The following is a 24609-nucleotide window of genomic DNA, read 5'->3' as shown; positions in this document are numbered from 1 at the left end:
CAGCTAGACCACTATTAATTCGAGCGCGGCTTTGGCTCGAAGCATCCTCTCTTCTATCTATTTCGCTACCTACGACGTCTTCGTCTTGACCTTGACCGGCTGGACGCGCTCTTTCAACATCGCGATCAACTCCTCCCGCGTGCGCTTCGGCTGCCCGACGTTCACGTACCTGTCCGCGAGGTGGCCGTATCTCCCGAGGAATAAGTTCACGCCGACGTCCATGAAGTGCACGCCGGAGAACACTACCGCGTCGTTCGCGCCGTGCTCCGCGAGTTTCTCCACGAACGCGCCCGGGAACTCGCTCCAGTGCAACCGCGAGTTGACGTGATGCAGCGCGTGGAACCCGTCGTTGAACGTCCTCTGCTGATCCGGGTGGTTCAAGACCGTGACGGAGGACCGGTAGTCGTCGCGGCCGCCGTCGTCGTCGACTTTGACGAACGCGTGCTGGCTCCAGTTCCCTAACATCATCGCCACGGATGACACTACGTACGGCACCGCCAGCGTCCAAATCGCGGCGGTGGGATTCACCATATATAACCTCAGAAACGCACACACGCTGGCCGTTAACCCGGCGATCACCCCCGCACACAACGCGTACCGTCGCCGCGCGAACGCGTACCACGGGAGCTCGACCCAACTCCCCACCGTGAACCGGATCCAATACAGCAGCCAGTGCGTCACGCTGTCGCGTCGGTACCCTTCCGTGGACGACAAGTCTTTGCGGATCTCGTTCGAGTCCACGTGGTGCATGACGATGTGGTGCAGCCAGTACACCCCGCACGGGACGCCGAACAACGGCGCGAGGAGGAGGATGTTGACGCGATTGAAGAACGCGGCGACGAGCCCGTCTCGTCTCTTCAGAAGCCGTCGATGCGTGCTGTAGTGCATCGCGAGGATGAACCGCTGGAGATACAGCGCGTCGAACGTCGCGACGTACGCGGCGCCGAGGAGGTGCGACGGCGGCGCGATCGCGAAGAGCGCGACGAACGCGGGGACCATCGTGACGACGATGTCGAAGAACAGAAACGCGATCGGCGCGTCGCGCTCGTCCGCGAGGCGCGACACGATGAACCGCGCGACGCGCGCGGGCGGGCGGAACAGGAACTCGTTCCTGACGGCGACGGCGTCGTGGAGGTAGACCGCGTCGCCGACCGCGCCTTTCCCGCCGCCGCCGAGGCGGCCGATGAGCGGCGCCCCGGCCGGCGGGACGCACATCCGCGCGCGAGAGACTGCGTAGACGAGAGGTGCGGGTGAGTTCTTCTCAATGTCGTGTAAAAAAATTCGAAGCGACGTCTGTCGCCTCCTACATCCGTCGCCCCCTACGTCCGCGTGCTCTCTGTCATTCGGTGACAGGACGTGGCCAGCTAGTCCATCTGTTTCCTCTTCTTACTCGCGCTGTTCGGGCGGATCGAAAAGTCGTCGTCGCTGCTGTCGTCGTCCCCGCCGCCGTCGTCGTCGTCCTCGTCGGCGTCGTCCGACATCCGGAATTCGTCGTCGTCGCCTCCTTTCTTCGCGGCGGCGGCGGCGGCGCCGTCGTCGTCGTCGTCGTCGTACTCCTCCTCGGTCGGGCCGTCGCCGTCGTCGTCGTCGTCGTCGTCGTTGTCGCCCTCGTCCACGGCGTCCAACACGTCCGCCTTCGCCTTGAAAACGAGCGGCGCTTTCGCCGGCGTCCCGACGGGCGTGGACGAGAGGGTGTTGTACGCCTCTGGTCGCTCGCCGAGCGTGTGCGCGTTGTCCCACAGCCACGCCTCGACGTCGACGAGCGCCTTTTGAAAGTTGGACCGCATCGCGAACGACGCGGACGTCTGCTTCGTGAGGTCTTTACCCAACGTGCGCGCGACTTGCTTCCACCGCTTCTCTTCCGTGACGAGGTCGGACCCGCCGAGGCACATGACCTCGACCAAGACGCGGTACAGGTCGAGCTCGGCGTGGCAGAAAATCGGCGCCTTCGGGACGACGCCGCCGGGTCCCGCGGCGGCGGCGCGAAATTTCTCAAACTCGACGCGCGCGGCGTTGACGCCCTGCGGCCACCCTAACCTCTCCGCGATCGCGCGTCCGGCTTCGACCTTCTTCTGGTTCGCCTCCGTGCGCTCCTCGTCGTCCATGCCGTCGTCCCCGGCCGCGTTCGGGAAGTTTGGCACGACCTCGTCTTGGTACTCGGCCGGCGCGTTCTCGATCTCCCAAGGGCACACCCACATCGGATCGTCCCCGTCTGGGTCGCTGTCGAAGATGACTTGGACGGACTCCCACGGGTCGTCGCCGTGCTTCACCCTGTTCACCCGCCCGAGCCAGTACTCCGCGCCGTTCTCGAGCTTGATGACGCCCACGGGAGCGGCGTTCGCGTCCGCGGCGTCGGGATTCGGCGTCGCGCCGTCCTCGACGTCCATGGGCGTCGCCTCCCCGTCCGTCGGCTTCGGCTTCGGCGTCGCCGGCGGCGGCGCGCCGCCGCCGGCGACCGCGGCGACGACGTCCGCGGGCCTCCCGAGCGCGTCCTCCTGCGGCCCTTCGCCGTCGTTGATGTCCGGGAAGAACATCATGATTCGCGCGCCCTTGCTCCACGGCTTCTCCGCGCTCGCGGAGTATTTGTCCCAGTCCACGATGTAATCCGCAACCTCCGCGCCGGCGTAAATCGGCGCGCTGATCAGCCTCGGGCCCGCCTCGCGCCCCCCCCCCGGAGAACTTTCGTTCCTTCTCCCGCGCCCCGCCACGAGCGCGGGCTCGTCCAGAAGTTCGAGCAGAACCCAGCAGCACGGCGGCGTCCCGGAGTACCCCGGGAGGTCGGGCGGCGGCGGCACCGCGTCTCGAAACGCCCACGCTCGAACCACCGCGCGCTCCACCGGCCGCAACTCCTTCAGCGGGATCCACCCCTCGGGCTCGTTCCCGACGCCGATGTACCGCTCGCGAGTGAGTTTCATCCCCTTGCGCATCAGCGCGACGACGTTCCCGGGCTCGCACGTCTTGATGCCCGCGTGCGTCGCCGTGGGAATCGTCGAGAAGAACTTCGCGCTGTTCATTCGCGAGTCGTCTTGCACGAGCGCGCTGCACAGCACGCCGAGAAGTCGCGCGCTCCTCGCCGTGCCCAGCTTCATCGCGGTCTGAATCGCTTCGTCCGTGGTGGACCACTCGATCGCGGTCTGCGCGATCTCCGTGTGCGCGAGCGCGGTCTCCTCCGCTTCCTCCCACGTCATCAGCTTCTCCGGCGGGATCCGAAGATCGAAATCCTCCGCGCCGCGCAACCCAGTGAACCAAGCCTCTCTTCGGTCCAGCCACTCCTCCGTCGTCGCGTGCGACGACCGCAACATCGCCTCGAGCGGCGGCAGCACGCGCGAGACGAGGACCGCGAGGCGGTCGCCCGCGCGGTCCCCGGACGCGACCGAGTCCAGCCCCGTGCCGAGCGCGTCCGGAAGCGCGCTGCACAGGTTGAGCATCGCGTGGAGCCAGTTGTTCGGGCGGTTCCAAAACTTTGACGATCCGCTCAAGACGCTGCGGACGACGGCGCACAGCGCCGTCGCCGCCGCCGCGCGGTTCTGCTCCCGCGTCGGGCCGAGGTTCATCGCGACCGCGCCCCAGGCGTCGTTCGGGTCCGGCGGCGGCGGGTCGAGCTTGACGTACCCGTCTTTCACGAGGCCGAGTTCTTTGAACCAGTCCACGTCCGCGGTCGCCGCCGCGTCTTTGGCGGCGTCTTTGGCGGCGTCGGCGTCCGCGGCGTCGGCTTTTTCATCCTTCGCCTTCGGCGCGGTCCGCATCAACAGCGCGGCCATCGCTTTCAAACGACGCTCGTCCATGCTCTTCGGGTTCCTCGGGTCGTCGTCGAGCCAGTCCTTCAGCTCTTTCAAACGCGGACCGATCGTGAACACGCTCCAGCGCGTCGGGCACTCGCCCCACGTCTCCGCGGCGTGAAGCGCGTCCGCGTACGCCTTCCCCTTGGCGATGTTCGCCTTGGACAGCGCGGACGTTCGCTGCGCTTTTTCTTTCTTCGACTCCGCGCGCTTCGCGGCTTTTTGTTCGGGCGTCTCCTCAGCGGCGTCGGCGTCATCGCTCGGGGCGGCGCCTTCTTCTTTAACCTCCGCGGCGGGAAGGGCGTCCTTCTTCGCGTCTTCCTCGACGTCGTCGTCCGGTTGAAACGCCGTCGCGGACGGCTCCTGCGTGAAAATCAACCCCGCGCCCGCGGCGCCGCCAAGGGTGTAGTACTTCCGTCCCGTCTCGTCCGTCGCGATCGCGCGCGAGCGGAGGTACGTCGACCGCGCGCCCGCTTTCGCGACCCACTCCACGAGCGTGTCCGCCCACTCCGGTCGCGTCGGCGCCGCGCGCGTCTGCGTCTGCGTCTCGTCCTTCTTCTCCGTCGACGCCGCGTCCGACGTCGCCGCACCTTTTTCCTCCGCGGCGGCGGCCGCCTCGGGCTTCTTCTCCTCGCTCGCGGGAGTCCCCGCCTCCGCCTCCGTCTTCGGCGTCGGCGTCGGCGTCGACGTCTGCTCCCCCGCGACGACGACGGACGACTCCGTCTTCACCTTCACTTTCTCGTCCCCTCCCGGCGCCGGCTTCGCGGCGAGCGCGTCCGCGATCTTAGGCTGCGCGAGCGGCGCCTCCGTCGTCTTCGCTTTCACCTTTCTCGGTCCGAGCGGGAGCTCCCCGTCCTTCTGCGCGCGCATCGCGAGCTCGAGCTTCGGGAACAGGTAATCGTGCCAGCTCTCCGCCTCGCACATGATCGCAGCGAGCGCTGACGCGAGCGCGACGCGATCGCCCGCGGGTAAACCGACCGAGGCGGTCGCGGCGTCGATCGCCTTCACGAGCGCGTGCGTCGCTCGAAACGCGCCGATTTTCACGGCGGCGCACGGCCACGTCGGCTTCTCCCCGGCGTCGTACATCGTCAGCACCGCGAGCGCGCGCTCGCTCCAGTCCAACATCCGCAAGTCGTCCTCCTCGGACATCTCCGCGATGCGCTTCGCGTCCGGCGGCGGTTCCGTCGCGTCCTTGTCGCCGCCCCCGCCTTCCGCGACTCTCAGAACCGCGACGCAGACGTCCCTCACGAGCGCCGCGTCCGCGGGGTTGATCCCCGACGTGGACGGCGGCCCGAGGAACGCGCGACTGAAGCGCTCCCACGGGCACGGCGGCAGCCGAAGAAACGCGCCGTGCACTTGCGTGAGGTCCCACAGCGCGAGTGTCTCCGCGAGCAACGCGGGGGGCGTGCCGTAGGACTCCGGGACGACCAGCCCCGCCGCCGGCGGCGCGCTCCTCGTCTCCCTCGGCGGGAGGTTCCTCGGCGGCGGCGGCGGCATGCTCGCGCCGCCCGCGCCGGCTTGCCGCGCGCCGCCCGCGCCGCCCGCGCCGAACCTGCTCTGCGTCCGCAGCGCCTTTTGCTGCGCCGCCTTGGATGCGGCGCGCGCCTCCGCGCGTTCCCTCGTCCGCGTCGTCTCGAGTAACGTCGCGTACGACTTGATCAACGGCGGGACGCTGAGCTCCGCGCCGTCCACGAGCGCGCCAGCCTTGCGCAAGCCCTCGAGCTGCTGCGCGATGAACGCGGTGTCGTTGATGACGTCGCGGCGCGCGTACTTGAGCTCGGTCACCGCCGCCGCCGCCGCCGCCGCCGCGCTCGCTGCCGCCGCCGGCGAATCGCTCCCCGCCGCCGTCTTGGACGTCGTCTTCGACACGGCCGGCGACGCGTTCTTCGACGACGGCTTCGAAGCGCCCTTCTTGCCGCCCTTTACTCCGCTCTCCACCGCCGCCTTCGCCGCCGCGGCCTCGTTCGCCGCCACCGCGCCGCGGAACTTCGGCGAGAGGTAATCCCCGCTCACGACGGGCACCGCCGTGAGCGCGGCGAGGCCGTCTTCCACGCTGACGTTCCAATCCCGACGGATCGCCCGCAGCGTCGCGTCGCAGAACGCGACGCGGCGCTGCAGCGTCGCGAACGCGCGCTTGTACCCCTCCGCGGGTTCGCCGAGTCGGTACCACGCGCGCAGCGTGACGAGCCACACGGAGGGCCCGCGACGCTCGTCGTAGCACACGGTCCAGTCCAAAACCTCGGACAGCTTGAGCGGATGCGGCGGCTTGTTCACCGGCTTGAGCGCGCGCTTCAAGACGTCCTTCGGGCGCGAGCTCTCGCCGCCCTCGACCTTTCGAGCCTTGCCGAACACGACGACGTTCTTCGTGCGGCACTGCTCGAGGCCGACGACTTTGCCTTCGTCGCGCTTGTCACGGATCTCAAACTCTGCGAGCGACAGGTGGGTCCGAGGGCGGGATCGTTCGTCGGCGCGAGGCGGACGACGCGCGGTCGCGACGAGGACGCGCGAGGACGGTCGAGGGTTCGATGCGCGGGGGCGGGAAGACGCGGATCGCTCGGATCGCGCGAGAGGCGGGGAGGGAGATCGGCGGTCGCGAATACGAACGCGAGGGAAAAAAGCGCGCGATCGCGCGCGACGATCGACCGCCGCGCGCGGTGCCGACGATGGCGCGGAGGACGCGCCGTCGAGAACGCGCAGGGACAGCGTCGTCCCCGGGATTTTCGGAAACTCGACCGGCTCCTTGATCTCGGGTTCTTCCTTCACCGGGGTCTCTTCCTTCGCGGACGCCGCCGCCGGCGTCGACGCATCTCCTCCGTTCGTCGCTTCGCTGCCGCCGGCGGCCATGTCGCCTGGCGCTGGCGATGCGTCCGCGATGCGTCCGCGATGCGGAGATCCCCGCGCGATCGCGAGGTCGATCGGGTCGTTCCGCGTGCGGCTCCACGCGCGACCCTGATCCAAGACGCCCTTCGCGCGCCCGCCCGTTATGGGCGCTCGAGGAAGGACCTGGGGTTTAGGGCGAGCCAGTCAAGCCATTCAGCAGATCAGCACGGATGGATGCTTCAACTTCCTTGGCGAGAGCGCGCTCCAGATCCGCGTTTTCGGGAGAATGATCCTTTAAATCGAGTCAAAGCCGCCGGCGACGACTCGAGCTCTCTCGTCGACATTCTACGGCTTAAACAATCTACGTCTCCTTCTCCTTCCGCTTCTTCGCCAGCCTCGCGTTCCGTCTCAGCCTCTTCTCCTTCTCGCGGCTGCCGTCGTCGTCGTCGTGCGCGGGTCGCGCGTAATAACTCCCGTCTCCCCAACCGAACACCCCTCTGTCGCCGCGCGCCCACTTCGCGACCGCCCACGCGAACCCTGTCCACGCGCCGACGACGCACCCCACGCACATCCCGTACACGACCGTGATCGGCCATCTCTGCCACGCCCTGCCCCAGTCCAGTGGTATCGGCATCGCCCCCATCCACGCCCCGAGCGCGGCGCCCCACGCGGACGCGAACCATTGGAAATCGATCGGGTAAAACGCGCCGTCGCCCAGGACGAGCACGCGGTGCCACTCCCACTGCGCGCCCTTCCCTTCCCACGGGCTCGTGCCGTACATCGCGGCGCCGGGGACGAACGTCAACGACGCGAGGAGCGCCGAAGCGTGCGTCGTGGGGTACGGCACGTACAGCGCGGAGAGGCCGAAGTTGCACATGAACACGAACCAAAACGCCGTCCCGATCGCCAGCGCGACGAGCGAGTGCCACAGCGATCCGAGGAGCGACGGGCGCGACGGCACGTGCTCCGCCTCCGCGCGCGGCGCGTCGCCGTTCGAGTAGCGACTCGACAGCGCGTGCGTCAGGAGAACGACGAGGTGGTGCGTCACGATCGCGCATCGCGTCGCGCGAAGCGGGTCCTTCCAGAACCCCGTCGGCGGACCGCGCTCCGGTCGCGCGTTCGTCGTCTCGCCGCAGTGGAGCGCGATGCTGTAGTAGAGCGCGGCGGTGACGAGGAGCGCGCGCGCGGCGAGCGCGACGAGCGCGGGGACGCGGACCGGGTGCGTGGTCAGCGTGAGGTAGAGCCGGTACGGGCTCGGGTTCTTGTTCATCGTGATGATCTCCTCGGGGAGGTCGTCATCGTCGTCGTCGGACTCCGACATCGCTCGCGCGCCGCCCCGGCGCGCCGCGGAGTGACGCCTCGTGGTCATCTCTGGCGGGGACGGGAAGTTGACGTCGCGTCGGATCGAAGTTTTCGAACGCCGCCTCACCATCAGTCTTCGCGTCGCCGCGCACGCCGCAGGTCGCGCCATGGAAAACCTCGCCGGGGAGGAGATCCACCGCCCGGTCATCGCGGAGGTGCTCCCGAAGACCGGGTTGGTGTACAGCGAGAAGGGCAACCTGACGGAGGTTCTGTCCAAGCCGAAGCTCATGCCGCTGAAGTCTTCGCATCAGCTGCGCATGGAGAAGCTGGAGAAGGACGCGATGGAGGCGATAGAGAACAAGCGGGCGGAGACCGCGGCGCAGCGGCAGGGCGCGGCGTGATCCGCGAGCGGAGAGGACATCAGACGCGAAATAGGTTAGCTCGCCCACCCCGACGGCGAGGGAAGCGCAGGGCGGGGACGGGGTGCTCGATCGGGGGATCCCTCCAGTCGCGAGGAAAAAGTCTTTCTTTCTTTCGTCTCTTCGGGACGGGAAGAAAGACACGCGTATCTTCGACGCGCGGAGCCGCGAGCGTCGACCACCTCACGAGATGACGAGAGTACGTAAATCATAGAGTACGTGTAGGCCCTCGTCGCTCCGCTCGCTCACGCCGACGGGACGGTCTTCCACTTCGTCTTCGCGCCGCGCTTCCTCCCCGCGCCGCTGCCCTTCTCGGACGCGATCCCAACCGCGGACGCGGCGCGCATAAACTTGGCCCACAGCGGCGCCGCGCACTCGGACCCGGTTCCCGGCAGCGAGCTGTTATCGTCCCTCCCGCACCACACCACGCACGCGAGCTGCGGGGTGTACCCCGCGAACCACGCGTCGCGGTAGTCGTCCGACGTCCCCGTCTTCCCCGCGACTTTCTCCGCGGGCCAACCCACGGCGGCGGATCGCCCGGTGCCTCTCGTCACCGCCGCGCGTAACATCCCGTGAAGCGCCGCGCACGCGGCTCGATTCGCGACGAGCTTCCGCCGCCCCTTGTGCCTGTACACCACCGCGCCGGTCCGGTCTCGCACCTTGGTGATGAGGTGCGGCTTGCTGTATATGCCCCCCGCGGCGATGGACGCGTACGCGACGGTCATCTCCAACGGCGTCGTCTCGCACGAGCCCAACGCGAGCGATAACGCGTTCGGGAGCGTCGACGTGATCCCGAGCTTCGAGCTCATCTCGATGATCTTGTCGATGCCGGTCATCTCCGCGACTTTGACGGTCGGGACGTTGAGGGACTCGACGAGGCAGTCGCGCAGGCTCACCGTGCCCTTAAACTTTCGCGAGTAATTCAGAGGCGTGTACGTGGGCTCTTCGCCGTCGGGGACTTCGAACACGATCTCCTCGTCTTGAAGCAGCGTGGACGGGTTCACGACGCCCTCCTGCAGCGCGGTGAGGTACACGAACGGCTTGAACGTCGACCCCGCGGAGCGTTTGGATAATACCGCGCGGTTGTACGGCGATTGCGAGTACTCGCGGCCGCCGATCAACACGCGCACGGCGCCCGTGGCCGGGTCGATCGCCACGATCGCGGCTTCGCCTTTGTCCTCTCCGCGCATCATCACCATCCCGTCTTCTAACGTGAGCTGCTCCGCTTTCTCTTGTAGCGCGAGGTCCATCGTCGTGTGGACTTTTAACCCGCCCGTGGATAAAACGTCCTGACCTTCGAATAAGGTTTTGAGGTGGAACAAAACCTCGGAGACGAAAAACGGCGCTCGGTACGGCGCGGCGCCGCCGCGGCCCAACCTCGGCATCCCGCGTCCGCCCAAGTACGGCTCCAGCAACGAAGAGTCCGCGCCTTCGAGACCGACGGCTTTCTCCATCTCCGTCGGCGCTCGGAGGGCTAGCGATGCCGGTAACGGCGTATTCATGAGCGTTTTCGCCGCCGGTTCGGTGAGGTACCCGTGCCTCGCCATCGCCGCGAGGTTTTGGTTCCTCACCCGTTTCGCCCCCGCGGGGTTCGCGTACGGCGACAGCGCCTCCGGCGCGGGCAACAGCGCCGCTAACAGCGCGCTCTCGCCGACGTCCAACTCCGCGGGCGACTTGCCGAAATACGCCGCCGCGGCGCCGGCGATGCCGTACACGCCGTGCCCCCAGTACACGTTGTTCAGATACGCCTCCAAGAGCTCCTCCTTCGTGAGCCGCGTCTCGACCTTCAGGGAGAGTAAAATCTCGGATATCTTCCTCGAGATCGTGCGATCTTGGCACAGCACGAGGTTCTTCACGAGCTGCTGCGTGATCGTGCTGCCGCCTCCCATCTTCCCCATAGACCCGATCGCGCGCGTGAGCCCTCGGACGTCCACCCCCTTGTGTTTAAAAAATCGGTGGTCCTCCGACGCCACCACCGCCTGCCACACCGCCGGGGACACGTCCTTCAGCTTGACCGCCTCCGAGGATAACGTCGCGACGACGCGCCCGCGGACGTCGTATATGATCGTCGGCTCCCCCGCGTGGCCTTCTTTCCCGGACTTCTCCCCGTCCGCGAGCGAGCTCCATCGCTTCCCCGCGCCGCTCGCTTTCATGGCTTTGTAAAACTTGAAGAAATCGTACGACCCCGCGATGGCGATCAGCGCCGCGGACGTGACGATGAACTTCGGGAACGCGCTCGTGACGTTCTTTCTCCGCGTCTCGCGTCGGACGCGTCCGTATTCTTCGTACCCGACGCCGTCGTCCGGTCGCGAAGCGTCGTCGCCGTCGGAGCCGTCAGACGCGCGCGTGAACATCGCGTGTCGGACCGCGCCGCGTCTCTTCGCGTCCAGGAGCGCCCTGCGGCTCACCGGGAGCCACACGCGGTCGGCGTACGTCCTCGTGGACGACAGCGAGCCCGCGCGCGATGAAGAGGACGACGCGACGAGGACGGTCGGCAACGACGTCGGTGGGCGCGCCATCGCCATCGGCGCGGCGACGACGTTCTCGCTCGAACCGAACAACATCGCGCTTCAAAAATCGTCTCTCGCACGCGCTCGCGTCGCGCGGGCGATACCGCGCCTCCGACGTCCTATCGCGCCCCGAAACGCGATGAAGCCTCGGTGAACGCTCTCACGCCGCCACCGGGCGCGTCGCGCGTGGTCTGCGCGTGTCGCGTCGCACCGGCGCCGGCGAGACTGACTCGGTTTGAATGTCCTCTTCGGTGTCGAACAGAAAGGACGCGCGCTGCCGTCCGACCGCACCGCAGACTGGACTCTGACGCAAAGGACGACACTCCGCGCCGCGCGCGCCCGCCGCGACACGACCGCCGCCGTCGTATCGCCGCAGGCGGAGACCATGGGCGCGTCTCACTCGAACGATCCCTCGGTTCATCGCCCGCCCGCGCTCGCGCGGCGCACCTCGAGCGGCTACGCGGTCCAACCCTCGAAAGGGGGCTTCTGCGTGCCGTGCGGGGCCGCGTCCAAGTCGAAGAAGAAGCCGGACGCGCCGGCGGCCCGCCGCCGCTCGCGCGGCTCGTCCGCCGGCGGCGTCTTCTCGCCCTCGCGCACGCACCCGACCGTCGAGCGCTTGATCTCCGACTTGAGAGGTGCGCGCGCTCGTTTCTTCGCTCCTCCCGCGCGCGTTCCTCTCTCGCCGTCTCCGTCCTCCGCCTCGCTCCTTCGCGCACAGCTGGCGGGGTTTGACTCCTCTCTCGCGCGCAGACGACGGCGTCCTCGCGGACCTGGACAAGGTCGCGGTCAGCATCGCGGTGAAAAACTCGTCCCCGTCCAAGGAGATCACGCCGACGCACCCGGTGCGCGCCCGCCCGCCCCGCACTCCCAGCGAGCGCACGTCGTCCTTCCTTTTTCCGTCACGCTCCCTCCGTTCTTCTCCGTCGAGCAGGACGCGCAGACGTCCAAAGCCCTCCCGCCCGCGCCCGTGAAGACGGCGCGGCACAGCATCCTCCGGCGCGTCAGCTCGATCAACTGCCCGATCGCGCTCCCCGCGCTGCGGTCGTCGTCCTCCTTCCACGCCGCGATCGGCACCGCGGAAGTCGCCGCGGCGGTCGCGTCCGAGGAGACCGCGACGCGACGCGTCACCGCGCGACGCCGGCTCACGTGGAACGACCGCAAAGGCACGCTCGGGGAGCTCGAGCACGTGCAGTGGTTTGACGTCTACGACGGGTTCGGGACCTGCGCGAACGTCGGCCCGGACGCGGGAGCGTCCACGCCCGGCGGCGGCGGCGTCCGACGGAGAAAATCGACTGGCGGCGCGACCGACGCGAGCGCTTGCTCGTTCGACTCGAAAGCGACGCGCGTCACGTCCATCAGCGCCGCGCTGTCGAGCGCGGAAAGAGGCGGCCTCGGAAGCGGCTGGGGCAGCTTCGACGCGGACCCGTTCGCGTTCGAGACCGCGCACGACGCCGCGTCGGGTCTGGACCCCGCGGCGAGGACCGCGGTCAGGCGTATCGCGTCCACGCTCGCGCGGCACGAACGCGACGGCGTCGACGTCCGCGGGATGACGAACGCCGAGCGCTGCGGGAAGATGCTGAAGCGGAAGATCACGAGCAAGGCGGCCGCGCTCGTGGAGGGCGCCGCCGCGGCCGCCGCTGTGGAGGACGCGAGGACGTACCTCCGCGGGAACGACCCGCATATGATGCCGGAGAATCACAGGAAGCGACCGGTCGTCACCGCGGGGGACGCGATTTTGACGTGGGTCGTCTCCGCCGCCGCCGCGAAGAAGCGCGAGCGCGTCGAGCTCGACGCCCGGAACGCGGAGCTCCAAGAGCGCGTCCTCACGCTTCTGAGCGAGGTCGATGCGATGGCGGACGCGGTACCGAGCCGAAGGATCGCCGCGGGGTTGAGGGACCTGCACCGCATGCGTCTGCAGGTGTTCGACTCGCGTTCCAAGGCGCGGGCGATGGAAGCCGCCGTGGCGCACCTCAGGTGCGTTCTACTGTGTTTTCACCCACCGCTCAGTTTCAAAATTTGATCGGCTTCACTTTCAACTGACCGATGAACTTTTTTTGTGTGGAATCATCTGCAGCGGCGTCATCCTCGACGCGAGGAACGTCGCGGAGGAGGTGTCGCACGCGCTCGCGAGCGGTCGGCGGTGGGAGCGGCTCGACGAGAGCGATCGCGGGCACATCTGGGGCTCCGCGATGGACACGATGTTGGGGGAGTTTTTCTATGTCCTCGCCCTCGGCGGGTTGCTCAAGGCGTGAAGCGCGCGACGCGCGCTGCAGAGGTAACGCGTTTTCCTTTCTTTTTCTCATTTTACGACGACGAGACTACAGGGCAGAGCGCGCCTGCGCGGGCACCCTCGATGAATATTAGGCACGCGTGACGGTCACGCGATCACGAGTCGTTGAAACTCACCCCTCCGAGCTGCGAGACGACGACGAAGCGGGGAGGAACGGTCAGTAAGGTATGTGAAGCGAGCACACGAAGCGAGCGCGCGCGCGCGATTGTAACACGAACGAACCAACGCGACGACGAACCGAACCGAACGAAGCGCGCGCGCGCGAGACTCCAACCAAAACGAACGAACGCGCACCTGCACGACGACCCAGAACGTCGCGATCATGAGGGAAATAATCGTCGTGAACGACAGCACGATGACCACCTGCGCCATCGCGGGCTTCGGGAGCTTCTCCCACGCGCTTCGCGTGTCCTCCTCCTTCGCCGGCGCCGGCGCCGACTTCTTCGGCGCCGCGTCCCCGAACGGGTTCGCCGCGGTGGACTGCGCGAACGGCGAGCCCGCTTTCGGGACGCCGGCGTCCGCGAACGGCGACCCCCCCGCCGCGGGCGGCTTCGCCGGCGCCGCCGCGCCGAACGGGCTCGCGGGTTTCGCCGGCGCCGCCGCGCCGAACGGGCTCGCGGGCTTCCCCGCCGCCGGCGTCGGCGCTCCGAACGGGCTCGCGGGCTTCCCCGCCGCCGGCGTCGGCGCGCCGAACGGGCTCGCCGGGGTCGCCGGCGCCGCGTCCGGGGTCTTCGCCGCCTCCGCGGGCATGTCGAACGGGCTCGCCACCGCGGGCGTCGCCGCGGACTTGTCCTTCTCGAACGGATCCTGGAAGCCCTCGCGCTTCCCCCCCGCCACCTTGCCCTCGCCGAAGCTCGACGGGAGCGGCTTCGGCGAGCGCTTCCGCGTCTGCGACAGGTACCCCCCCGCCTGCTCCTGCGCGGAGCCGGTGACGCCGTCGATCGGGCCCGTCTGCGCGGGCGCGCTCGCGCCGTCGTCGTCGTCCTTCGCCGCGCGCGTCGCGAACCTCGCCGCCCCGCGCTTCGTCGATCCCGATCGCGAGACGACGGCGACGACGCCGCCGGCGCGACGCCCGCGTCCCTTCGCCGCCGCGGCCCGCGCGGCGCCGGTCGCGGCCGCCGCCGTCGACGCCATCGCGAACGACGCCATCAGATGAACCTTCTGCGATTTCCCTCCGACGCTGCCGTGTGCGGCGGCGCGAGAGCGGGAGTGATCGCGCGCGGCGCGTCGACGCTCGCTCCTGCTGTGGGAAAGAACACGAGCTGATGACGAGGGTCGTTCCATAAAAAAAGTTCATCGGTCAGTTGAAAAGAGACGCGATCAAATGTTGAAACCGGGCGATGGGTGAAACACGTTTGGATAGACGGTTCGCCAGCTCATCATCCTCCGCTACCGTCTCAGCCGCTATTTTATCCTGAGCTCGCGGCGGCCAGACGCGCACTCCGCCGCACCACGCGCACGCTCACTCGCGCTTCCACTCCAAAACAATGGCCGCCCAGGTTCGTGCGACATCCCGAGACTCGCGCGTCGACGCGCGGCGACGCGGCGACCCTCCCCCGCCGCCGATCGAGGATCGACCGCGCATCTTGATTTATCCTTCAGACTCGCCACGCCACGTTTCGTCGTCGTTCCGATCGCGCGTCGCGCTCGATCGACCGCCGTCGCGGACGCCCCCCACCCCACCCCACCCCCTCCGCGATCCGTCGCCGCCCCGACCGCCATCGCTGACGCCGTTCCCCGCCCCCGCGACGATCCCTCAGACTATCGCCACGCCCAAGCTCGCCGTCCGCGCGTCCGCGGCGCCCCGTCGCTCCGCGGGCGCGACGAAGAAGTCCGCCGCGAAGGCGCCGATGAGAAACGTCGTCGTCAAGGGCGGCGGCGAGTACGGCGCCTCCGGGACGTCCTTCTACACCACCACGGAGAAGCAGGAGTCGTACGACTCCCTCGACGCCGTCCTCGGCGCCAAGTGCAAGGACGAGGAGGTGAAGACGGTGATCCGCGAGCAGCTCGACGCGTGCGCCGACATCACCGAGGCGCTCCGCTCCGCGCTCGTCACCGTCGAGGGCTCCGCGAACACGTTCGGCGACGCGCAGCTGTCCGTGGACGTCATCGCGGACCAGATCATGTGGGACGCGGTCAAGTCCTCCGCGGTCGTCGCCTGGGGCGCGTCCGAGGAGGAGCCCGAGGTGAAGCCGTGCAACCCGAACGGCCGCTTCACGGTGTGCTGGGACCCGCTCGACGGGTCCTCGATCGTCGACAACAACTGGGCCGTCGGCACGATGATCGGGATCTGGTCTAAGGAGTCCGGCACCGGCGCGGACGGACTCATCGGCGCGACCGGGCGCGACCAGGTCACGGCACTCATCGCCATCTACGGCCCGCGCACGACGGTTCTCGTCGGCCTCGACGACGGCGTGTACGAGTTCTCCTACGGGTGCACCCCCGACGGGTGCCAGCTCCCGGACGGCACCTTCGAGCCGTGGATCTGCTCCAGGAAGCAGATCAAGATCAACGAGGACAGCAAGATCTTCTCCCCGGCGAACATGCGCGCGGGTGCGGAAGTCGCCGGGTACAAGAAGCTCATGGATTACTACATGGACAACAAGTACACGCTTCGGTACTCGGGCGGCCTCGTCCCGGACGTGTACCAGCAGTTCACGAAGAACATGGGCATCTTCACGAACCCGACGTCGGATAAGTCCCCGGCGAAGCTCCGGCTCGCGTTCGAGGCGTCCCCGTTCGGTCTCCTCGTCGAGGCCGCGGGGGGGAAGACGTCCGACGGCGTCACCGGCGGGTCGGTCCTCGACGTGCAGATCAACGCCGTCGACCAGCGGACCGCGCTCGCCATCGGGTCCAAGAACGAGGTCGACCGCTTCAACTCCATGGTGCTCGGCAAGTGAGCGCTACGCGTGACGAGGCGAGTGCGAGCAGACGGATATTTTTTAATACGACCTGAGGTCGGCAGGGTGTGCGACTACGCGTACAGTACATCAAACAACAACTCGTCCGCGCTTCTCGTGCGCGCGCGGAAACAAATCAAATCGCTCGCGGCGACGAAGACTCGACCTCGACTCATCGCCGCTCGGACATCTCGACGTTTATCGGCCGCGGCGTCGGCGGCGCCATGCCTCCCTCGCTCGTCGGCGTCTCGTCGCCGTTCTCTGTCTCCTCCTCGTCCTCCGCCTCCGTGGCGCGAAACCGCGTCCCCTCGCTCGTGCTGTCGACGATGTGCCGGTACTTCGCGAGCTCCTGCACTGTTTTGATCCCCGCGACGCTCTCGCCGACGGACACCTCGCCGATCGCCGCGCCGCCGTCGACGCCGACGCCGTCGAACTCGTCCATCTCCCGCGTCGCGTCCTCTTTCTTCTCGCCACCTTTGAAGTACCGACGCCACCACCGCTTCCGTTTCCCCGCCTCGACGGCAGCCGCGAGGTCGTTCACCCTGCTCAGGTACTCCCTGTCGCGCATTCGAAAGTACGGGTTCACCCTCCGCTCGACCTCGAGCGAGGACGGCTGCGTCGACAGCCGGTGATGCCTGCGAACGATCACCTCCTGCAGCGCCATCGTCGTCGCCTCGTCGTCCATGTCGAGCCACTTCGCGAAGCGCAAGTTCATGATCATGTACTCGTGACCGCTGTACACGAACGCCGCGTCCGGCATGTCTTTCAAACGCACGTGGAGGTTCTCGTAGCAGTCCTTCGGTCCGCCGTGGAAGAACGCGCCGACGCCGCCGTTGATGATCGCGTCGCCGGTGAATATCGCTTCGACTCTGTGCGTCGGGAGCTTCGACGCGCCGCCGTCGATTTTCTCGTCGATCGACGCCCCCCCGCCGCCGCCGCCGCCGCCGCCGCCTTCTCCTCCGCCGCCTAACCCGTCCTCCCCGCCCGCGTCCGCGCCGATGACGCAGTACACGACGTGCCCGTCCGTGTGGCACGGCACGTGCACGACGCCGACCTCGGTCCTTCCCACGAAGAACCGATCGCCGCCGCGGACGAGCTTCGTGACGCCCGGGATCTTATCGTCTCTGTGCCCGCACACGACGAGTCCCCCGCCGCACTTTTTCTGTAAAACCAAGTTCCCCCCCGCGTGGTCGTGGTGCTTGTGCGTCGTCAGAACGTGCGTGATCGTGAGCTGCAGCCGATCCGCGACGTCCTTGATCGTGTACGGGTCCGCCGGGTCCACCGCCGCGGCCGTCCGCGTCGCGTGGTCGACGAGGAGGTACGAGTAGTTGTCGTTGAAAAACGGCACCGGCAAAACGCTGCACGTGCTCAGCGCGCTCGCGCGTATCCCTCGCGAGTGCGCCGCCACGCGCTTCTTGATGTTCGAGCGCACGGCTCTCAGGTGAAAGTACCTTCCCACCGGCGTGGTGTACAGCAGGTATCCGACGTTAAACGCGCCCTTTTGCAGCGCTTCGAGCGCGGCCGACGGAGTCACCGCGTAGACCGGATACAACGCGGCCATCATGCCGAGCCCGACGGCGCTGAGGAGCGACAGGAAGAACTGCGCGAGCATCCTGAGCCACACCACGAGCGGGTTCGCCTCGTACTGCTGGTGGATCGCGCGCACGGTGCCCTGGCGCTGCAGTCGCGCGCGTCTGCGACGGACCGAGGAGGACGTCGGCGACCGTCCCTCGCTGGCGCACTCGTCGGATCCGCGTCCGCGGCTGTCCTCATCGCGCATCAGGTGGTCGAGCGAGACGTCGCGCTCCGCGTCCGCCGCCGCGTCGGACGGAGGCGTCATGTCCGCGTCCGCGGCGGGGGTGCCTCCGCGGGCGGCGGCGCCGTCCGCGAGCGACGCGAGCGGCGCGACGAGGTTCCGGTTCACGAACGACGCGAAGTTCTCGGACGCGGTGGTCGCGGGCGATCTCGATCGCGCGCGCGCGGGCGATCGGCGCGCGGGGACGCGGAGAGGCCCTTCGCCGGCGCCGGATTCGGTGTCTACCGAGACGTATCCGGAACGGTGCGGGCGTTTCACCGTCGTGCCGCTTTTCATGCACGTCGCGACCCGGTCGCGCGCGCGGGGCGGAGTGCGCGATGCCGCGTCGACGAGATCGACGAGACGTGATGATGATGAGGCGCTCGCCGCGCATCGCGTCGAGTTGCTGGACCACTTATATTAAATTACATCGCAAACGTCCCCGACACCCCTCCTTTCCCTCGCGTCTCCGTCATCACTTCAACGCGACGACGCTCCGCACGACCTCGCCGAGCAAATAGACGACGCACGCGTACGACGGCAACGTGCTCACGAACACCGCGGGGAACGGCCTCTTGTACGCCCACGGGTACACGAACCGAGCGGCGATCCAACACCATCCGATCGCCGCCGCGTTCACCGGCGACACGAACGCCGCGTGAAGCCAGAGGGAGGTTAAGAACGGCACGGACTGCTCGAGGTAGTTGCCCACCGTGCGGTCCGCGACGCGCATCCGCGCGCCCTTGCTGTACTTGCCGTACTTGACGTCCGCGAGCGTCGGCGTCGGCTTCTTCTCCGCGGCTGCTTTTCTCTTGGCATCCTTGAGGACGACGAACGCGGTCGCGCTCTGGTCCATGAGGAACGCGTAGTACAGCAGCGCCCACGCCGCGGTGACGAGGACGACGGGAGCGAACGCGGACACGTCGACGGGCGCGGCGGACTTCCCTGCGCGCCATTTCGTTCCGTACGTCGCGGGAAACGACGCGACGAACGCCTTGTGATCGAACGCGCTCGTCTTGTACGCGTGATTCGCGACCGACACGAAACCGGAGAGCGCGAAGACGACGACGGAGAGCGGGAGCTGGCGCGTGTCCATCGTGAACACGGCCTTGCTGAACAGGGAGGAGACCATCCTGGGCGCGGGGAAAGGTCGCGACGCGGCGCGCGCGCCTCTCGTTGTGGCTCGCGGGGCGCCCTCGATTTTTGAAAATCTCGTTGGTCCCCCCGAGAGCGAGAGCACCTGACGCGCCCCTCGCCCTCTCCGCCCGCCGCTGCAAATCCTCCGGAGTCGTCTCGTCTCACAGCGCGCTTCGCGGACGACGCGCGATGCGTCTCGCGTCGCTCGCCGCGAGGCACGCGTCCTGCCGACACCGCGCGATCGCGATGTCGCGTCGCGCGATCGCGTCCGCGTCCGCGCGCGCGCCCCCGCCCGCGGCGTGGTGGCGCCCGAGGCCGCGTCGCGTCGGCCCGAACCTCAGTCGGGGAGGTTTTCCTCCTGCTCCTCCGCGAAACCTCGCGCGATCCGCGAGCGGCGGCGACGCGTCGTCGACGACGTCATCCGTGGACACGGACGCGCTCATCGCGTCGTACCTGTCCCCGGAGCAAATGTCGCGAGTCCGGACGTTCGCGTCCACGCTCTTGGAGTGGAACGAGCACATGAACCTCACGGGCGCGACGACCGTCGACGAGGTGCTCTCGCGGCACGTCGCGGACTCGCTCGCGCTCATCCCGCCCATCGAGGCCGCGCTCGCCTCCTCCACCACCTCCTCCTCGCCGTCGCACACGCCGCGGATACTCGACGTCGGCAGCGGCGCCGGGTTCCCCGGCGTCGCGCTCGCCATCGCGCGCCCGCGCTGGGAGGTCACGCTGCTCGACACGCTGCAGAAGCGCGTCGCGTTTCTCGACGCCGCAGCCGAAGAGTGCGGCGCGACCAACGTGAAGACGCTGTGGTCGCGCGCGGAAGACGCCGGGAAAGTCGGCTCGGAGCACAGGGAGGCGTACGACATCGTCACCGCGCGCGCGGTCGCGGAGCTCAGGACGCTCGCGGAGCTGTGCGTGCCGCTCGTGCGCGTGGGCGGGTCGTGGGTCGCGGCGAAAAACTCGACGACGTCGACGGCGGCGGAGACGGCGGCGGCGGCGGCGGCGGTGGAGCTCCTCGGCGGCGCGCCTCTCGTCGCGGTGGAGGTTCAGAGCGAGGGGCCGGACGGGGAGATGAGGACCGCGGTCGTGAGCGCGAAAGCGAGGGAGACGCCGGGGAAATACCCGAGAAGGGCGGGATTAGCGAACAAGCGGCCGCTCTGAACGGCGAGCGTCGTTGTTAACTAACTTAACTTAACAAGCGCTCAGTAACCTCGTCTCCGGATGTAAAAATTTCGCGTCTCGTCACAGCCCGTGCTCCGCCCGCGCGCGGCTTCTGAGCTCGTCGACGTCCACGCCCGCGTCTCTCAACAGCCGCTCGTGCAGCGGCGTCTCGAGCGCGTAACGCTCCGCCGCGGCGAGGAACCACCCGTTCCGAAACGCGCCCTCGCGCGTCGCCATCTCCGCGCTCGGCGCCGCGTCCGGGATGTCGTCGCAGTACCGGAACAGACCGATCACGATCAGGCCTTGCTCGAACTCCGCGTCCGTGCCGAACCCCGTCCCCTCGTACTCGAGCGCCTCCGCGTCGAGGAGGGGTAACGCGGGCGCGGGCGGGCTCCCCGCGACGGTTGATGTTCCGTCTTCCGCCGCGTCCGCGCCGCCGTCCAGCTCCCCCGCGGCGACGACGACGCGCATGAGCTCGACGGCGAGCGCCTCCGCGCGCGCGGACGCGTCGACGTCGTTCACGATCTCCCCCACGGTGACCGCGTCGCCGCCCGCGCCGCCGCGCGTCGCGCACATGAGCCAGAAGATGGACGCCCACAGGAGTTTCTCCGTCGCCGCGGTACCGAACTCGGTCGCGTCCACCTCGGCGCATCGCACGCCGACCCTCGCGAGCGTCTCGACGACGTGCGCGGCGTGCGGGCCGCACGCGACGGTCCTCCCGCCGCCGTCCACGACGTCCCCGTCGCGCCGCGCGGAGAGGAAGAGCGCGACTTGCGTCGCGTCGGCCGCGCCGCGCGCCTCGAGCCACGCGCGCCTCAGGAGACCGCCCTGCATCAGGACGACGTCGCGCCTGCGCGACGCGGGGACTTTCGCGAGGACGGCGGCGAGGTCCGACGCGTGCGTCGCGACGTATATCGGGCCTCCGATGTCGTCCGCGGGGAACGAATTGTACCTGCCCACGAGCACGCATCGCGAGATCCCGAGCGCGCGCGCGAGCACGGACGCGACGCGCCCGCGGCCGAACACGGTCGTGAAGTCGTGCCGCCCGCCGTCATCGCCGTCGTCGCGCGCGGCGGCGGCGTCGTCGGCGGCGTCCGCCGTCGCCGCCGCCGCTCGTCTGGCGACGCGACGGCTCCTCTGATCGCATCGTCTGCGCTCGCGCCGCGTCGCGGTCGGCGGCGCGACCCACCGAAGGCACGCGCGCGACGCCATGCCGGGCGCCCGCGCGACAATGGCAGGGGCTCGCTCCCCGCGCCGCGAGATTTTTTCCGTCCGACTGCGACTGCGACTCCGACTCACGCCCGCTCAGCACGCAAAGGCAGAGATCGTGACTCCGACGGCCGCCGGACTCCCGCGGCAGTGGTCGACGCACGGCGTTCACCGACCCCGCCGTCGCTTCCCGCGACGCATCTGCGCTCGCAGGTCGATCCGCACGCGGTCGTCGCGCGCGTCCGCGGTTCGCATCGCGCGAACGAGCGCGGGTTCGACCGCGTCCTGAGTCGCGGCGAATTCGGCGATCGGCCTCCGTTCTGAGAATTCTGAAGGGGGCGATCTAGCTAGGACGCGAGAGCGGGGCGCGGAGCTCTCGGTAGCAGGTTAGGTTTCCGTCGTCGTGAACGAACTCGAGGAGTGGAAGGATGGCACAGAGGATAGGCAAGGCGATCCGCCGCGATGCGGTGGTTTCAAAGGCGCGAGTCTACTGCGACGTGAACGTGCAGCGGCCGCGCGAGTACTGGGATTACGAAGCCCTCACCGTCAACTGGGGCGAGCAGAGCGATTACGAGGTCGTCAGGAAAGTCGGCCGGGGGAAGTACAGCGAGGTCTTCGAGGGCGTCCACGCCGGGAACAACTCCAAGTGCGTGATCAAGATCTTAAAGCCCGTGAAGAAGAAGAAGATCAAGCGCGAGATCAAGATCTTACAGAACCTCACGGGCGGGCCGAACATCATCAAACTCCTCGACATCGTCCGCGAGCCGCAGAGCAAGACGCCGTCGCTGATTTTCGAGCACGTGAACAACACAGACTTTAAAGTGTTGTACCCGACGTTGACGGACTACGACGTCAGGTATTACATCCTCGAGCTCCTGAAGGCGCTGGACTTTTGCCACTCGCAAGGGATCATGCACCGCGACGTCAAGCCTCACAACGTCATGATCGACCACGAGAAGCGGCAGCTTCGTCTCATCGACTGGGGGCTCGCGGAGTTTTACCACCCCGCGAAGGAGTACAACGTCCGCGTCGCGAGTCGCTACTTCAAAGGCCCGGAGCTCCTCGTGGATCTTCAGGACTACGACTACGCGCTCGACATGTGGAGCCTCGGGTGCATGTTCGCCGGGATGATCTTCCGCAAGGAGCCGTTTTTCAACGGGCACGACAACTACGACCAGCTCGTTCGAATCGCGAAGGTGTTGGGCACGGACGAGCTGTACGCGTACCTCGCGAAGTACCGCATCGAGCTCGACCCGCACCTCGAGTCGCTCATCGGAAGGCACTCGCGGAAGCCGTGGAGTAAGTTTGTCAACGCGGACAATCAGCACCTCGTGTCCAGCGAGGCGATCGACTTCCTGGATAAGCTTCTGAGGTACGATCACCAAGAGCGGCTGACGTCGAAGGAGGCGCAGGACGAGCCGTACTTCAATCCGGTGAAGCAGGCCGCGGCGGCCGCGGAGGGAGGAGGGGCGAGCGGCGGCGGTGGGAAGTGACGAGACGAGACGTACACAGTAGCGAGCGGTGTAAGGGTCCTCGGCAAGCAAGTTTTTCGCTCGTCACGTCCAAACTTCCGTACTGTACTAATATTTTTGTACTCTCTGACTGAAAACACATACGATTTCGCCGACAACCGTTCGTCAACGCAACGGGCGTCTCAGAGCCTCAGATACTATTTCCGATTCGCGACGTACAAGGAAAACGTCGGGCGCGGCCTGGCCGCGGCAGACCGTCCGCGCGCGCCGCCGCGATGGGGATGAAACGCGTCGACACCGCGAAAGACGTGGGCGCGAAGACGTTCACCGCCCGCGAGCTCCTCGCTACCGCGACGAGCGGGAAGGATGACCGCCTCCTCATCGCGATCGACGGGCGCGTGCACGACGTCACCGGTTGGACGAAACATCACCCCGGTGGCGCGACGCTTTTGAAACAGCACGCGGGCCACGACGCCTCGGACGTCTTCGCCGCGTTCCACGCGCCGGAGGTGTACCGGAAGCTCAGAGCGTTCGACGTCGGCGCGTTCGAGCCGGACGACGCGATCGCGATGGAGAACAGCTCGGACTCGGAGAGCGACGACGCGTTCTCGGACGATTCCGTGGCCGCCGCGGATCGAAGCGATCTGAAAAAACAAAACCGCGCGCGCGAGCTCGCGGCGTTCCGCGACCTCCGCGAGCGCGTCCGCAAGGAGGGCCTGTTCGAGCCGTCGTACGCGCACATGTTCGGGACGTTCCTCAGGCTGTTCGTCATCGGCGCGTTCGCCGCGGTGTTCTCGTTCGCGCCGAACTCGACGCCGCGCGGTCGGATCCTCGGCGCCGCGCTCCTCGGGCTCTTCTGGCAGCAGAGCCTCCTCATCGCGCACGACGCGTGCCATCGCGTGATGACGACGAACACCAAGGTAGACAAGTGGATCGGGAGCGTCTTCGGGACGCTCATCGGCGGCGTCGGCGCCGCGTGGTGGAACATGGAGCACTGCGAGCACCACTGCGTGACGCAAGTCGTCGGCGGCGACCCGTCCGCGGGCGCCGCGCCCGTGTTGTGCTTGGAACTGCAGACGAAAGGCCTGCCTAAGATTGGCCGCGCGCTCGTGAAGCTTCAGGCGCTGTACTACGTCCCCGTGTGCATCTTCATCGGGAGGTTCAACCTGCACTTGATCTCGATCTTGAAAGCGCCGAGCAAAGGAAAGGCGCTCGACGTCGCGTTGATGACCGGATACATGTCCTACGTGTACGGCTTGACGCGGCTCGTCCCGGAGAGCGAGCGGTGGAGATGGTTCATGATCGCGAACGCGGTGTGCGGGGTGTTACACTTGATTCTGAACATGAACCACTACCCGATGCCGATGCTCTCGTTTCCAGAGTCACAGGCGTTGGGGTGGCTGCGGTTTCAGTGCGTCACGACGATGAACATCGCGTCGTCGTCGCTCACGGGGTGGTACTATGGCGGCTTGGAGTGGCAGATCGAGCACCACCTGTTCCCGACGATGCCGAGGCATAACCTCAGGAAAGTGTCGCACCGCGTCAAGGAACTGTGCTTGGCGAACGGAGTGCCGTACCACGTCGCGGAAGGGGGGTTCTGGGACGCGAACTGGAGCGTGATGAAGACGCTCCACGACGTCGCGCGGGGGCTGGTCATTTGATTCGCCTCGTACGCGTCGAGCGGTCGCGGGTTGACCGGACCGAGTTGATGGGGAGGGGATGCGCGCGCGATAAGTTATATATGGCTAGAAATTATTGTTATTCTCACGATTATCGAGTAAAAATTCATACTGTACCGCACGCTCGTGCGCG

The 24609-nt window shown here is 67.6% G+C and overlaps 12 protein-coding genes across 12 annotated transcripts; 5 read left to right on the top strand and 7 right to left on the bottom strand.

Annotated features, from left to right (window-relative positions):
• Positions 1–69: 69 nt before the first annotated feature.
• MICPUCDRAFT_61251 (uncharacterized protein) lies at positions 70–1215 on the bottom strand (the record flags this gene model as incomplete). The annotated part of the gene is made up of 1 exon (XM_003054863.1): positions 70–1215. One exon carries the CDS (start codon positions 1213–1215, stop codon positions 70–72), a length of 1146 nt encoding a protein of 381 aa, XP_003054909.1.
• A 31-nt stretch (positions 1216–1246) lies between these two features.
• MICPUCDRAFT_71097 (ARID/BRIGHT DNA binding domain protein) lies at positions 1247–6753 on the bottom strand. Its single transcript, XM_003054862.1, has 2 exons — positions 6461–6753; positions 1247–6205 (listed from the first exon to the last, which is right to left on the bottom strand). Exons 1-2 carry the CDS (start codon positions 6621–6623, stop codon positions 1365–1367), a joined length of 5004 nt encoding a protein of 1667 aa, XP_003054908.1. The 5' UTR covers positions 6624–6753; the 3' UTR covers positions 1247–1364.
• A 207-nt stretch (positions 6754–6960) lies between these two features.
• MICPUCDRAFT_50082 (uncharacterized protein) lies at positions 6961–8190 on the bottom strand (the record flags this gene model as incomplete). The annotated part of the gene is made up of 1 exon (XM_003054861.1): positions 6961–8190. The coding sequence occupies one exon, from the start codon at positions 8188–8190 to the stop codon at positions 6961–6963; it is 1230 nt and encodes a 409-aa protein (XP_003054907.1).
• Positions 8191–8655: 465 nt separating this feature from the next.
• On the bottom strand, positions 8656–10389 carry MICPUCDRAFT_1409 (glycosyltransferase family 51 protein; the record flags this gene model as incomplete). Its single annotated transcript, XM_003054860.1, has 2 exons — positions 8656–9697; positions 9812–10389. Coding segments are annotated over 2 exons (1620 nt in total), but the record flags the coding sequence as incomplete, so codon positions are not given.
• An 826-nt stretch (positions 10390–11215) lies between these two features.
• MICPUCDRAFT_50080 (uncharacterized protein) lies at positions 11216–12850 on the top strand (the record flags this gene model as incomplete). Its single annotated transcript, XM_003055401.1, has 1 exon — positions 11216–12850. The coding sequence occupies one exon, from the start codon at positions 11216–11218 to the stop codon at positions 12848–12850; it is 1635 nt and encodes a 544-aa protein (XP_003055447.1).
• Positions 12851–13108: 258 nt separating this feature from the next.
• On the bottom strand, positions 13109–14254 carry MICPUCDRAFT_50079 (uncharacterized protein; the record flags this gene model as incomplete). The annotated part of the gene is made up of 2 exons (XM_003054859.1): positions 13109–13245; positions 13415–14254. 2 exons carry the CDS (start codon positions 14252–14254, stop codon positions 13216–13218), a joined length of 870 nt encoding a protein of 289 aa, XP_003054905.1. The 3' UTR covers positions 13109–13215.
• A 321-nt stretch (positions 14255–14575) lies between these two features.
• On the top strand, positions 14576–16996 carry MICPUCDRAFT_49360 (uncharacterized protein). Its single transcript, XM_003055400.1, has 2 exons — positions 14576–14619; positions 14881–16996. Exons 1-2 carry the CDS (start codon positions 14608–14610, stop codon positions 16018–16020), a joined length of 1152 nt encoding a protein of 383 aa, XP_003055446.1. The 5' UTR covers positions 14576–14607; the 3' UTR covers positions 16021–16996.
• Positions 16997–18220: 1224 nt separating this feature from the next.
• Positions 18221–18982, bottom strand: MICPUCDRAFT_46189 (uncharacterized protein). The gene has a single exon (XM_003054858.1). The coding sequence runs from the start codon at positions 18945–18947 to the stop codon at positions 18291–18293; it is 657 nt and encodes a 218-aa protein (XP_003054904.1). The 5' UTR covers positions 18948–18982; the 3' UTR covers positions 18221–18290.
• A 489-nt stretch (positions 18983–19471) lies between these two features.
• On the top strand, positions 19472–20116 carry MICPUCDRAFT_13467 (uncharacterized protein; the record flags this gene model as incomplete). Its single annotated transcript, XM_003055399.1, has 1 exon — positions 19472–20116. The coding sequence occupies one exon, from the start codon at positions 19472–19474 to the stop codon at positions 20114–20116; it is 645 nt and encodes a 214-aa protein (XP_003055445.1).
• An 81-nt stretch (positions 20117–20197) lies between these two features.
• Positions 20198–21328, bottom strand: MICPUCDRAFT_50075 (uncharacterized protein; the record flags this gene model as incomplete). The annotated part of the gene is made up of 1 exon (XM_003054857.1): positions 20198–21328. The coding sequence occupies one exon, from the start codon at positions 21326–21328 to the stop codon at positions 20198–20200; it is 1131 nt and encodes a 376-aa protein (XP_003054903.1).
• Positions 21329–21738: 410 nt separating this feature from the next.
• MICPUCDRAFT_30735 (uncharacterized protein) lies at positions 21739–22818 on the top strand (the record flags this gene model as incomplete). Its single annotated transcript, XM_003055398.1, has 1 exon — positions 21739–22818. The coding sequence occupies exon 1, from the start codon at positions 21754–21756 to the stop codon at positions 22816–22818; it is 1065 nt and encodes a 354-aa protein (XP_003055444.1). The 5' UTR covers positions 21739–21753.
• Positions 22819–23078: 260 nt separating this feature from the next.
• MICPUCDRAFT_30731 (uncharacterized protein) lies at positions 23079–24458 on the top strand (the record flags this gene model as incomplete). The annotated part of the gene is made up of 2 exons (XM_003055397.1): positions 23079–23341; positions 23438–24458. The coding sequence occupies 2 exons, from the start codon at positions 23079–23081 to the stop codon at positions 24456–24458; spliced, it is 1284 nt and encodes a 427-aa protein (XP_003055443.1).
• Positions 24459–24609: the final 151 nt, after the last annotated feature.

Source organism: Micromonas pusilla (assembly GCF_000151265.4).
Source record: "Micromonas pusilla CCMP1545 genomic scaffold MICPUCscaffold_1, whole genome shotgun sequence".
Lineage (NCBI taxonomy): Eukaryota > Viridiplantae > Chlorophyta > Mamiellophyceae > Mamiellales > Mamiellaceae > Micromonas > Micromonas pusilla.
Note: the sequence above shows the minus strand (reverse complement) of the source record. Positions and strands in the feature narration are given on the sequence as shown.

Excerpts from the sequence above, each read along its gene's own strand:
- MICPUCDRAFT_46189 (XM_003054858.1), bottom strand. The coding sequence starts at position 18,947 with ATGGTCTCCTCCCTGTTCAGCAAGGCCGTGTTCACGATGGACACGCGC.
- MICPUCDRAFT_71097 (XM_003054862.1), bottom strand. The coding sequence starts at position 6,623 with ATGGCCGCCGGCGGCAGCGAAGCGACGAACGGAGGAGATGCGTCGACG. Across the intron at positions 6,206-6,460 it reads GTCCCTGCGCGTTCTCGACG|AGTTTGAGATCCGTGACAAG; the intron begins GCGCGTCCTCCG and ends TGTCGCTCGCAG.